Source organism: Bombus pyrosoma, linkage group LG11 (assembly GCF_014825855.1).
Source record: "Bombus pyrosoma isolate SC7728 linkage group LG11, ASM1482585v1, whole genome shotgun sequence".
In the NCBI taxonomy this organism is placed as follows: Eukaryota; Metazoa; Arthropoda; class Insecta; order Hymenoptera; family Apidae; genus Bombus; species Bombus pyrosoma.
Window position 1 is genome coordinate 901,765 of NC_057780.1, and position 14,511 is coordinate 916,275.

General features: G+C 40.8%; 1 protein-coding gene across 4 annotated transcripts in view; it reads left to right on the forward strand.

Annotated features, from left to right (window-relative positions):
- Positions 1-14,511, forward strand: part of LOC122572791 (RNA pseudouridylate synthase domain-containing protein 2-like) — a 172,807-nt gene that overhangs the window by 108,136 nt on the left and 50,160 nt on the right. For all 4 annotated transcript variants that reach the window (XM_043738237.1, XM_043738239.1, XM_043738238.1 and 1 more), the window contains 2 exons: positions 729-833; positions 10,515-10,602. In XM_043738237.1, the coding sequence (XP_043594172.1) occupies positions 729-833; positions 10,515-10,602 (193 nt within the window). The remainder of the gene's footprint in view (positions 1-728; positions 834-10,514; positions 10,603-14,511) is intronic.

The following is a 14,511-nucleotide window of genomic DNA, read 5'->3' on the forward strand; positions in this document are numbered from 1 at the left end:
CCATCAGATTCTTCGTCGATTCTTGACACACTGCTGAGCGTGCAATAACCCAGATACACCGAAATCCTTTCAAGCGAATAGAATCTCTGTTCCGCGACGATTCTCGAGACACGATCGGCCATTGTGCGTGCCTAATACGGCCACGGCCGAAGGTTTCGGACGCATCGATTTATGCTAATCGCTTTAACTCGTCCCAACTTTAGGCGTGCTGCCGCACACGCTAATTTCTCGTTAACGACGCGGCCAAATAGAGAGACGAGAGTCGGTTTAGCGGTTGGTAATTCGACCGGAGCCTAATGGCCGATTCGGTGAAAATGTAGTCGACATGTTGGTTGATGACACGCCCGTGGCTTCGCTCTAACGCGATTACAGCCTTGTTCTTGTCACGGGTCCTGTTTAACCTTCCTCCTGTCCTCTTTGACGAATCGGATGCTTGCCGGCCTATAATCCTGTCAAATATTTCAGATTTATACATGTGCTGCGTGAAAAAATGGTCACACTTCATACGATCCTCGTGTCATCTTTCTACGAGATATTCCGTTCTCGTTAATAACTGTCTTCTGCGATCTTTATTTATTTTCAACGCTCGTTGTTAAACCAACGATATTTTAAATCCATGGAACAACGATATATATCACTTGAAGTGCTTCAACGTTCATTACGTCGTTTCAAATCAGTGAAAAAGATCTCGCTTTAATTAACCAAGAACATTTGCTTGTCTATTTCAGGTCGATCTGAAGCCTCTGCGGGAAGCGACGATCGCCGTCCCGACTCCGAAGATCTCTGAGAAGCGGAAGGCGGAGGAAGCCGACGCCAGCAAGGACTTGAAAAAGGTAAGCCACTTGACAGCCCTATCGACTCTTAAAAAACGAACAAACGAGAAGAACAGGAAGAGATTCACCGACTCGATCATACACTTTGCAGGGGAAAAAAAGGTAACGACTTCGTAAAACTTCCAAATCTTCGTCTCTCGCTTTTGCTGTAACAATTTTGTTCGGAGAATTACGTAACTTAGTAGTACTAAAAGGAAAAGAAAAGGAAACGGTGAAACACAGAGACGTTAATGTACGAGGCAGCTCGAGCTCTGTCTATTTTCAAACATCGGAGCATGGATGATGCCAGCTCCTTAGCCGTCGAAATTTCGGTAGACGCGAAACCAAGCGCTATATTTCATCCGCTCGCCAGGGCATCTCGGTCGTTTCTCGTGGAATATCGACGCGCGGAGAGAGAGCATCCTGGCGCCGTGACGGGCCACGTCCTCATTAATCCACAACGGCCAGTCGTCATTAACGAAATAAACGGCCGTGAACCTTGCCGCTTTTGAAATTCGACGTTGTACCATCGTTCCATCATCCAGGAACCTCGTTCAGGGAGATTCGCCCCGATCCGATCAAGTCACTCCAGTTTGTACTACTTCTTTTTCTTTTTTTCTTTTTTTCTTTTCGGTGAATGTACTTTTTCCTTCTTTTTTCTTTGTTACTATTTTTAATTATCCTCCCCCGAATCTTTCCGTATTTATGTAACGTTTTAACGGCAAGCGTGGAAGTTGACTCTCTTGAAAAGGATTTTCCCTTTTAACGATACGATACTATGGACTATGATCTAAGTCAATCTGAAAACAGGATGATATATATCTGCAATGAGAAATTGCATTCTTTCGGAGATACTGTCAATGGTGAAACAGTCGAAAGGAGAATTAAATTAGAATCGGCAAGATGTTTGCACGATTCTGTGCACGTCGGTCGTATCGAAAGACGTATTTCGAATCACAGTTTCTCGAGGCAAGTACAATGAAGTTCTAATGCTAAATCGACGTGGTGAATTTCTGACGAGTGCCGCTGACGCTGACTGAGCACCAAGGGTGCTCAAACAGAACAGTTTTCGAGGATATACGTAGGTTCAGGTATTTAACTTGGAGAGGAGCCCTCGGTTACTGCGCGTGTTTAACTTTCCACAAACTTAAACTCTCTGCAACGAAAAAGTTACTCTACCGATGAGAAATATACAGAGCATCGTAGAAAAAGGATCTACAGTTTGTAAGCTTATAGTACCGAAGTACGACCGAAAAGAGTAAGAAACGTCCAATCGCTATATACGTAGTTAGAAAAATCTTCAGATACTCTGCTCTTACTAATGTAAGATACTTACGTTAGTTGAAGTCTAAACGAACAAATAAACACGGTACTGTGTAACGTTATTTAATTACATAAGCTCGCAAAGTCTCAAACCTTTTTTTTTTTTTTGTTCCTCGTACCTATAAAGAAGAAGAAACAAGGAAAAATAATACATAAATCTTCTTGAGGGAGGTTAGTTGATTTAAATCGCTCGAGTCACAAATGTATTGCGCGAGACAAACAGGGGAGAACGATAGAATGGAGTTGGACAGGAGCCACGTGAATTTATTTGGAGTTTCGGCGTACGCGTTCTACGTAGATTAATGGCGGATTAACAAAGTGTTCCCAGGCAGACGGAGTGGTCTCGGTTAAGACTGTAAGCGCTACCTTGAGCAATTAATTTCGAGTGGATCTTGTGAACCGGCGCCGTAGCAAACTTCCTCCGACATTGAAAAAAGAAACAAAAAAAAAAAAAAAAAAAAAAAAAAAAAAAAAAAAAAAAAAAACAAACAAACAACCGACGGTAAATTATCCACTCCGCGCCCACTATTTCCCTCGGAGTAATTACGTCAAAATTAGTAAAACACCGTGATCGAAGGATATATGGAGTTCCTGTTCCGAGAAAAATTTCTCCGTTTGTTTGCTCAACGTAAGTTGTCGATTGATCTTCGTAATCGTTGTATACCGCATTATATTGCCGATTTTTATGCCAATACGACGCATCTGTAACTCGATAAATCATAGAAATTTCCAATTAACTCGCCACCTGAAGCTTTAGTTTTACCGATATCGTTTACGTACCGGATCGTTCAAGTCCGTGCAGTTTTTTCTAGGTTTTCGTACTTTAAAGTATCTCCTCAAAATTGCCGAATGCTCTTCCAAGTTTCCGGAATATCATCCAATAGTTTCTATCGTTACGTGTTGGGAAAGATTTAAAGAAATTTATGGAACAAATAGAAAATTACTTAAAACTGCTGGTCGAAAACGATTCAGGATGCGGATGATGAATCCTTTTAACACTAGAATTACCGATAGTTAATACGATGCTATTTCTACCAAGACCAGTGAAAATGACTGGTCTTTAAAAAATACGTAACAATAGAATATTTTTATATTTATCGATTTATTACTTTCTTTCCAGAAGCAGTTCCATGTTATGTAGTACATTTTTGGTATTATTAATCCATCTGCGACCATCATCCCTAAACGAGGGTCGACACATTTATAAAATTGTAGAACCAGGCATTTTCACTGCTGTGGTATTTCTAGTATCCACATCTAGAGATCTAGCGAACGATCCAGAATTTTCCTGACGACTGATATCGTCGTATCGAATGACACGCGGGAAAAATTTGAAAAACGCGTGGCAAGTTGTAGAAAACTGTAGGAAACTGGTCAATTAGGGTTCGATAAACGGATCGCAGCACCCTTTTACACTTTGACAAGTACTTTAACGGTCATCTCGACTGGTATTGGTATAAGTAGCCTTGGTCCAAAATTATTTCGAGTTCGAATAGATAAAAAACAAAATAAAATTCATTATATCGTTCTTTTGGTTATCGTTGCGAAACTCGTTACATCATTGCGGAAAAAAATATAACACGAAGTAGGAATTTGAAAATAAAATTGTGAAACCAGTCAATTCGACTGGTGTGGTAATTCTAGCGTTAAACGAAAGGACATCCGGCCCAGTTCTTTGCTATAGAAGCGGAAATTTGCGTATTCGTGGTTTGAGTATAAAACGAGATGATATGTTTATAGTATCGCGATTTGTTATCGCGTCTGGAGGTAGATAATCGAGATTATGCGATACGAAAAATTCAATGGTTGATAGGAGAATATACAAGCGGGAAGGAAGAATTAAGAACTTTCTTTTACGGCTTGTTTCGAATTCTCCGATAGACGTTTCAAGTTTCCTTTCAAACTCTCTGTATGGTTTATTCTATCGCTTTATGTTCTTCCAATATGGCCAGCAAATTTTTAAAGAAACGATTTTTCTCCCTCGAAAACAAGGATATAAGAGAAAGTACAGCAGAGTTTTCTTCCTATCGAAAAAGGAATAAAAGAAGAAGTTAGAGGCGAAGTTTGCGGAATCGAAGGACGCTCGCGTCTGTTAACACGCCGAAAATGCGGCACGTATACGGCCGTGGAGAAACTCTGGTGCAGCTTGTTGCCGCCTGTTGCTGTGCTACGTCGCTGCTATCCAGACGTCGTCGGCAGAAAAATACGGTAATCCGTCGAGAAAGGATGAAAATCGGGCTACGTTAAATAAAACACGAGCGAGATATCGGATCGCGCCCTGGTTACACGCTTTTATTCTATTGACGCTTTAATGACGATAAGCTGCCACTTTTAAATAAAAGAGGACGATGGACGTAACGTTTTTAATATTTTACTTGTTTAGCATAACGATCTAATATAGTCGCGAGTTCGTAGTTGGAATAAAAAGAAAGATTTTACTCCTTAGGTGTTTCAGGCTTTGAAAGTTTGAAACTTTGAGGATTAAACAATTTGAAAATTCACAAATTTGATAATCCGATAATTTGAAAATTCGAGTACTTGAAAACCGAGAAACTTGTCAGTTTGATCGAGAAGCATCCAAAGATCGAGTTTCTCCATCGAACAAGCAGGTAATTCAAAAATTGTCTGCTTCGTACGCCGATCGATGTAATCGTCAGCAACACGGCAAAGTGAATTATAGGACAGTGGGAAGATCCTTCTAACGCAGCGGTTTATAAACTGGTACGCGCGTGGTATTTGAGCTTGTTAGGGAGAGGAACTTTGTCCTTTCACGGTTGAAAGGAAGTTCGGAAGAAAGGAGGTTCGAGGACACGCCTAAATGGCAGGATGTCGGGCAAGATTTCGGTGCCACCAAAGAAACCTTTGAGAGAAACCTTTAAGGGAGAGAGTTGCTGCCAAAGAGAAAGAAAAGAGTAATTCCTCGAGAACTGGTAAGCTTCCAGTGACTTTGATATCCTCTTAGGCTGTTTGATACTTACCTTTTACATAATCTCTTCTTATCGATTTTTGCGATCCGTGAAACATCGTTTACAGAAAGCTTCTTGACAAAATTAAAAGGGAAAGCTTCGATAAAAAGAATCGAAGACAAAAATTTCATTAGGATCTGGCGATTTTATTACAAGTATTGCAACTTTTCGCGACGTTCTTCCGAACGATTGTCGATCTTTCGAAAACAGGTTGAAACAAAGGTTTGATGTACGTTCGATTTAGATCACGAATAAGTGGAAATAACACGATTTTGAAGAACGTTACGATAAAAATCGGCCGTATCTAAATCGAAATTTCGATTTACGACCGCGCTATGTCGTTTCCACCTGCCTTACACATTCGATCCTCGTTCTAACGCTTCGGAGAAAGAAAAGAGAAGAAAGAAAGAAAAAGGACAGCTTTAACTCGATCCCCCGATGCTCTAAGATTCTCCACTCGCATTATCTGTCTCGCCTACCTTAGGAGGAGGGAAAGAAAAAAAAGGAAGGATCTTATGATAAGACGAAGCAGGAAGGAAAAGTCGAAGGTGGGTAAAGCCTAAATGGCGAATGGGGCGGCCTCGGAATTCAAGAGGGTGGAAGTAGAGAAGGCCCGAGGCAACGAATACGGCGTGGTCGATGTGGAAAGGAGACATTGACTTGCAGACAGAAAGCGTGACTGGTGGTGGCAGGGAGATGGTCGAGGGGTGGCTCGAGGGCCGGTCGATACAGCCGAAAGTCCAGAACACGGGGCCGAGTGGCGCGAAAATTCGTGCAGATGGAAACATAAGTCGGCCGTGTGGAACGGCAACGCAGCCGAGGGTGGTTTCTTGCTCTCCTTTTTCTACCACCTCCGCTTCTTCCCGTTTATTTGCCGGTCCCGCAACTTCTACAAGTCGAGTCTTCTAACATCGTTTGGAACACGAAACGCTTTATCTCGCGATCGAACGTGCTGTTTTCTCTTTTCTGTTCTTTCTTTTTTTTACCTTCTCTCTTTCTCTCTGGTTCCCCTTTGTTTCTTTTGCTAGGCGAGAGCTCGCGCACGAAGGGAAATATTAACAAAGTCGAGAGAGAAAGAGAGAGTATTCGTTCCTAGCAGAGAGTCGAGGATTTCTTACGTTGGTTCAAGTTTTTCAGGATATTTCAGAATACGGTACCGAGAATTCTGTGCCATTCAACGTAATAACTTCTTTAGGTAGGAATTCCCCATTTCCTCTATACGTCATTTCCTTTCTGTCAAGAATAGATTACATAATTTACTTGCATCGACATTGGTACGTTTTTATTAATTGTCTCGTCGTTATTCCGCGATTAATTTTCCAATTACAAAAGTTTCTAGTCAAGGAACGACCCGACTGAGAGAACAAACGGGTATATTAAACGAGCTAAGAATTAAAGCATCGTTTATCGTATCCCTGTTCAACGGACCTGATCCGAACGTTTCATCGGCATGGTCAATATCGAATCTACCGACGCTGTTTCCTGTGATTATGCAGAGGCCTGATTAACTTCGCACCCCTGCCCGGCCGCTAATGTAAATTTAATTGCGATTTAAACGTTACCATCGGCGGGCCGATTCTAACACGACAGCACGAGTTGCCTGTGAAATAGAACGAGCAACGTTAATTCACGGTCGTACGAGCTCGTTAAATTAAATTTGTCGCTGACCAAGTGGCCGAGCTGTGCCGTTTGATCATCGTTGCTGGACATTGAAACACGGCTAGAATTTGGAAAAATCGGATCAACATCGACATCGAGCTCCACCTGGCATTCGATTAAGGATTATCCGCCACCAGAACTTTCCCGAATTCGTTTCAACCTCCAGCATGGATATACATATTGCGCAATGTTCCAAGCGTATCAAGAATTACCATACAGTTGCGTCGCCTGTTAATGGAATTCTAAATGGCTAGAGACAACGCGACCGAGATTATCCGCGTACGAAGCTTAAGACCAATTTTTGGAGGAATTTTAATCTGAATATCTTTCGAACGTTTGCGAATTTGATAAGGGTGCTTTTGTCGTTTAATCGAACAACAAGTCGTTTCTCATTCAAAGTACGCGGCGGTGATCGATAACGAAAATGTTAATGATATACGTACGAACAATGGAAATCAATCGATATTATTGGTGGAATATGCAAGAGCTTTTCGATTACGTTGTTTCTATTACTCGACGTAATAGTATCGATCGGTCCTCGAACAGAATTGTTTGCACGTCGCGATTTCGTGTTACGCGACCGACCAATCGGATTTACATGGGTCGATGTTTCGACTAATTATTGTCTTAATTAAAACACGTATAAGCGAGATGTTCGTTGTCGAGAGCACACAGGCTCTCGAATATTAGGATCCATTAACGTAATGCGCCGATGGTTCCGGGTGTGCGAAAATCGCGCATCCGGACGTCGTTCCGAGCCTTTAATTATCGCGCTGATTAACAGATATTAATACGAGCCAAGCCATGATTTTCACGGGCCTTGTAATGGCCGTCGACGTGATCAACGATTTTAATAGAATGGATATTTAGGAGCGCAACGTAGGAGGGACGCGTTTAGATTAAGTGCAATTTTATTCGTCGATAAAACGCGCGCTATTACTTTGTTTTTTATAGTATATGATGGGGCAGAAATTGCTTTTTTAATCGACTAATGTTTTTAGATGTAAAGCGAAGTTTGCTTCGATATCGATAATTTCAATGTATCGGATAACGAGACGCTGGAAAATTTGATGAAATATGCCAGGACTGTATCGTAAAATATCTTCCTATCTTTTTTTTTTTTTTTTTTTTTTTTTTTTTTTCTTTTTGACGGAAAGTCAGAAGTATGAGGCACGAGCTAGATTGAAATCGATTAAACGTTAATTAATTATGCTTATTAAATGAAGCTGCGCCAGTTAAGCGGATTATGATCCCAAAGAAAATTCGTCACGGGAAAATTTTTAATTAATTCGTCTGGACGTTTAATGGATTCCGCGAAATTCACCGACCCGGCTGAATGGTAAATTTCAAAAATACCTCTTACAATTCTTCTCGAGTTCATTTTTTTCTCCCTTTTCCTGTTTTTCTTCCTGTCTTTTCCTTTTTTCTTTTTTCTTTTTTCTTTTTTTTTTTTGGTCTTACAGCGGCGATACGAATCTTGTGAAAAGACCTCGCCGCTGGTATAAATGGTTCCACCTATAAATGGCGTAGTCGTATCTGAAAAAAATACACGGCAGCACGTATATTTCTCCAGTGGTTCTAACGTGGAAGGAATTTGGAAAAAGGAAAGGGGGAGTTTTTCACAAATTCAGTTATTACATCTATTCTTACGTGACATGGATTTTATATCGATGTGAACAACTTCACGAAAACAATTTCGGTTAACGTATCCAAGCACGATCAGCGGTTTCTTGAAAATGTTGCAGAAATAATGCAGAAAATGTGCTTAAGTCTGTAATTATTCACAGACTTTGTGATTCGCGCAATCTTAAAAGAAACAAAAAAAAAAAAAAACAAACAAGTGTACGATCACGTTGGATCGTGTGCTTCCGTCACGAATAGGAGTATTTCGCCGCGGGAGAACGAGAATGAAAGAATTATTGGCACGGGATCGAAGAGAGAATTAATGTCGGCCACGGGTAAATTTATTTCGGCCGACCGAGCGGCGCAACTCGGCTGCTATAATTGAAGGCTGGCCGCGCGCTGGAACACAACGCCGCTTTGCTTGGTTCACGTGAAACAAAGGGAAGATTGTTCCGTTCTGCTCGGGTTTGTCAGACCGCAGCTTCGAGCCGGAAATGGTCGCGACGCGTCACGATCCTCCGTGTTTGTCTTCGTTTGTTTTTTCCCGTGTTTTTCGATTTTTTTCTCTTTTTTTTTTTTGGTTTTTCCGCGGTAGAAACAGAGTAGATGTTTCGTTTTAGCGAAATTTCGCTCTTTTATACCGCTCGATTGTTTGGTATCTCGAGTTCAAATTGTATTACATTATTGTCGTATCGCATTTTTAGTTTTCCATCGTATCGTGTTTTCACACTTTTTAAACGTAATAAATTCTTCCGCACGTTTGCTACCGATATTTAACCTCGTTTCCTTCGGTTTGCTATTTTATCCTCAATTTAACGTGATAATTAGCATTGATACTGTATGATTAATATACATACACTACCGCTCACAATTATGTAAACACTTTGGGCGATTTATATTAATAATGCATGAACGACGTTCGTCGAAAGTTATTCAAATGTACGAATTAACGGCAAAATAATTACCACGAGTACGTAATATTATCTTCATGTTCTTGTGAAAATAGCCGAAGAAAATTATAAAATTTAAATTATTTGTTTTAAAATCATATTTGTTAACGCGCCCACGGGTTTTAAATATTATTACTAGAATTTTGCAAAACCCTTCTCTACCTAATCCATAGCATGAAAATTAAACGAGCTGAGGATAAAAAAAAAAGCTTCTTAAACGACGAAACTGATGTTTGAAATTTTCAAATGCTAATTTTATTGTCGCATATTTTAACTTTTAATGGTAAATTTTATCACATTACGATATTCTTACATCGTTTCTATCTGTTCTATTCTATTTACCGTGTTAAATACCAGAAGCCACTAGAACGCGGACTCAATGGCTGAGCACATCGGTCGCTATCTACTGAACGACTAACTGCGGTTGGTAAATCCCGCTGCAAATTATTACACTGTCTTATCTTCGATGGACGCTCCAATATTCTCGCCCTTTTGCTCATAATTTCCACATTATTGTTCATTTTCTACGGATCTTCTTCTTCTTCTCATTTTGTTCCAGATAGAAGAATTTATGACAGCGAATACGTTATTAACTCCACCACGGACTTTTCAAACTATCCGATCTAATTGTGCTTTCGTTCGACTTAAAGAGAAATCTTCTTTTTTTAGCACAAAACTCACAATTCAGCAGATTTTTGTCGATATCGGGAAATTTTTTCAATTCAAAAACAATGTAATTAGGTCGGAAATAGTTTAAGAAGTTTCTTTCGATGGATAAATTTGATGAAATTCTTCTCTCGGTACTTTTCTTAATCTTCTCGATTGTAATTAAATATTGCGAGAAAAAGGAGCAAGCGTGTGAATATTTTTCAGCGATATTATACTTAAGACGTCAAATTATCCAATCCAATCTCCTTTAAATTATTCGTTATTCCGACACCTTGAAACCGATCACCTCGAGCACTTCTTTCCAGAAACGAACGCCACGATCACCTTTGCCCAAAGTTCGCCCCGAAAATTAACCATTGCTAAAAGATGGAACGCTCCCTGGGCGGGAGCTCGTACGATCCTCTGCCCCTTCGATCCTCGTTCATGTCCTCTGGCTCGAGTTTCCGGTGGCCATGTGTCAGGCACCGATCACGAGGTATACGAGGTTCACTTATCTACGTTCTTTCTTGCAGGCGAAATTGGAAACGAAAGCTTTGAAAGCGAAGAGGCCAGGATTCACAGACGAACGGTACAATGAAACCAGTTATTACGTGGAGAACGGTCAGTATGCCCTCCGTTTTATGTTTAACCCCGGTATACACTATCGTTAACAAGTTTCGAATTACGTACTACGTATTCCACGGGAATTTCAAATAAGAATTCTGAAAAACCTATCTTTTGAAACGAACCTGGTTCGGAATTTTTGTTTAATTAAAATTTGATCGAGGCGAAGAGTACTATTGTCGTCGATATTTGCGGCATTAATTTTGGAAATCAGTAGGTGACACGGCCGGAGGTGCAATTGGAAAAGTAGTTGCAAGTTTTTGTAGCGTAGCTATGATATTTCCAAAAAGACGAGTGCAGTCGTTGCAGATTAAAAGAATAATTATGTTTTAGAATATCCGCTTGGAGTAATAAAAAATTTGCTCGGTGTATCGAACGTTAACTAAGGGTTAACTAAAGCAAAAATTAAATTATTTTGAAAAGTATCGTAATTCGGTTAATTCACGAGCGACCCGATATTATCCGATAAATTGCTTCGTGAAAACTGCGTCGTGTGCGAGTGTGTCCCTTCGGGGGGCCATTAGACGTTACATGTATCGGCGATTAACAGTTAACGCACGGATTTATGACGGTCGATCGTCGATCAACAGCGTCGCTGGCGGTCAATTAGACATAGATTGACAATTAGACGATGCGTGTGAATCGGCAACTCTATTTTATCGGTAAACGCGCACAGCGTTCTGTTATATCGCGCTGATCTGCGTTTCGATCGTACAACGGATCGTCAGAATATACAATCGATTGGCTGTATGACGCGTATCCGGGGATTGGAGCGGTTTGTTGGACTAATACAAGGGCGGTTCGTCGATAATTCGTCGTTTGATCCAACAAGTGGTGAGAAGAGACAAATTCTTTGAAACAATTGCAAAAAGATCTTGAACCGATCGTCAGCGAAATAAGCACCTTCGAGCACAGTGTGTGAGCAAACGAGATAGCCTACAGCCATTTGACGGATATTCATTTGTCAGATATTTAAAAATGACAGTATGCCGTGTAACGTCGCGAAGCTTGCAGGTATGAGATAGCTCGATCCCGGGCAGGGTCGATGAAAACGAAAACACCGAAAGAGCCTTTCCCCTCGACCCTCTTTCCTTTCGTGCTATTCGATTTCGTTGGCATTGTGAACCACGTCGACTAACCCGCTGGTGCCGGGAAACGAGAGACAGCAGTCGGGATCATTGTTCGAATCATAGCCATTCGCGGGATTATCCGCGATTACCTGGTGAACAGAGCGAGAGTCGGTAAAGGCTGCAGTTACCGTTGTAAGGTCGTCGGGAATGCAGATGAAGCGATTAACGCGTATCGTTCCCTCTTTTTCATCGCTTTTCCAATCCTTTCTTTTCCGATGAAGGATAGAAAGGGATGGAAATAACATCGTATTTAGCAGGTTTCGTATTTTCTATCGTTGTGACAGCGTCGTTAAAACGCCAGATTATCGAGGAATCTTTGGTAGTTTTTTTTATTCGAGCGATTCTTCGTTGGTCGTTAGCGGGAAACGTGAATTAATTCAAAGAGCTTTGTATGCTTGTAGGCGTTCGCCAGGAGGATCAGAAAGTTATCCCCTTTCTCTTTGCGATATCGCGTAGAACGAAGAGACGAGGAGTTCTAGCGAAATCGATACTCGTCGCTGTAATCGAGAGTATGGATGACTTTTAGGATGGTAGAAGCATTAGGCGACCTTGAGCAGCTGGAATCTCTGGCACTGTGGCAGCTATTAGGACTTGCAATTTATTCCTTTCCACGATTGATCGTATTGTCCGTTTAAATGGCCATCGTTTGGGAACCAAGCGGGACTAATTAGCCAGAGAGAGAGAGAGAGAGAGAGAGAGAGGACCTTGTACGAACTAACCGCTGTTATCCTACGTTGACTCGTTTTGTCGTAAATATGTCGAGAGACAGAGAGTGAGAAACGGGAAGAGCGAGTGAGACATAGCAGAGTATTTTACAAAATTCTTATATAAAAGCGCTATTCGTAACATCGTTATTCGTTCTTAAAACGTTCGGGGAGTTTGTTGAGCGTTGCCTCGCATTTTTACCACGTGTCTGTAAGATTCGACGATTTTCGAAGGTTTTGTAACTCGTTAGTAATTTGATTATCGTCAATGTCAAGTATTGCCCCGAGCGAGCAATTGTAAAAGATGATCGGGACAGCTCGTGGCCATTTAACCGGGCAACAATGGCCATAGGGTAAACGAAGGTTTCCTGTTTCGTTAGTCGGTGAACTTCACAATTAAATGAAAGTGTACTTCCCTTATCGAGTGGCAGCAACAATAAACTCTTTGCAAGAAACCGACGACGTTCTTTCAACGATACTGGCGAACGTTAATTAAAAAGCCGGTTACAGCTACTGTCTCGGTTAGACACGCGACTAATCAATCGATTTCACCGCACGAGGCCGTTTATTGAGAGTTTATTAAGCAGAAATAGGTGTATAGGTATGGATCGTGGACTGTAAACGAATCTGCAGCCGGAATCGATGGAACGAGTCGACGAAGTCGATTTATCGAGTGTCAATACGTTCGGTAATTAAAGTAGTTGCTCGCGGCGATGGCTGCCTCTGTGTTTCCAGCCAACGTGCCGCATTATCGACGTTCCACGGGAATCGTTTGATAGACGAACACTGATAGGCGGCTATGGCTATGCTCATTAGTGGAAATAACGTTTACTCGTCGATAACGAAGAACGCTATGAGAAGGAGCGAAAGGAATGTCGACAATGTTGAACTAACTGCTTCAAGAAAAACTCTACATCTTTATTTATTTATATCCGTGACCTGTAGACTGCTATTACGCAGAAATATTCTAAATAAGGAGCGGTGTATATTATTGTACCCTTGTGTATACATTATGTTTTGGGTTGTAAGATCTAGGAACAAAGGAACTAATAAACAGATTTCTATTTATGTTCCCTGTAGCCTCTAGCCAAAGCTATAAGGTTAACATTTTTGGTAATGTCCTTTTGCTGTAAATATATGAAGGTGCTCCCTATCGTTCCATCGTCTAGTAACGCTAAGAGAGTAAGGATCTGAATCAGCATAAGCTTATACACGTTTAATTATTTCAATATACTTTTCTATTACAAATTCATCCACTCGTTCTTCGATCAGTCAACCTCAACCTCAACAGAAAGTACGATTCCTGGAGCTCTCTCGATAATCGTATCCTCCAAAGAAGATAAACGAGACGAAGACGAAGATTCTTGTTAATAACGATCTCTTTTCAGAGATAGAACCGCGGAATATACATATGTACGATAATAGAGCTGCAACGATATTCTTACGAAGCAGTTTAAGGCACATCGTGATTTCTTCGACGATTTCTTCGGGAAATCTAAATTGCCTGTTTCTCTTGAAACAGCCGTATATCTTACGTCCAATGTATCAGAGAAGTAACGAAGAACGTAGATAATATTGGAAGAGCTTGCGATATTTTATTCATTAAAACGGTATTAACCTTTACGTCCGAAGGAGACTTCCTTGTGTTTAACGAGTTCTTATGCTATTATACAGGATATCTTTAGTAATTGGACCGACCACGATTCTTTTTCAAGCAAAATTAGAAGAAAAAAAAAAATGATAGAAACGATTAGACGAAGATAATAAAGTGTACAGTTAAATGGAGACAGGTAACGTTCTTCGTTAGAACGTCTTCGAGTAATGGACGTTACGAAATAGAGTTTTAAAGTTTCATGCCAAGCAACCAAATTTCAGTTATAAAATACATCAAAGATGGATTCGAGTAGCTAAATATTCCTGCTCCTATCTTGCTTTCTGGGAAATCCTTTAATCTTCTTTCTACCTTCTGGAAGGGTAAGTTGTGCCACCACTTAGAACCAAAGTTCCACCAACTTTCTCAGACTTCTTGTCGCTCTTTTACTCAAAAAGGACCGATAAATCTTTGCGTTTTC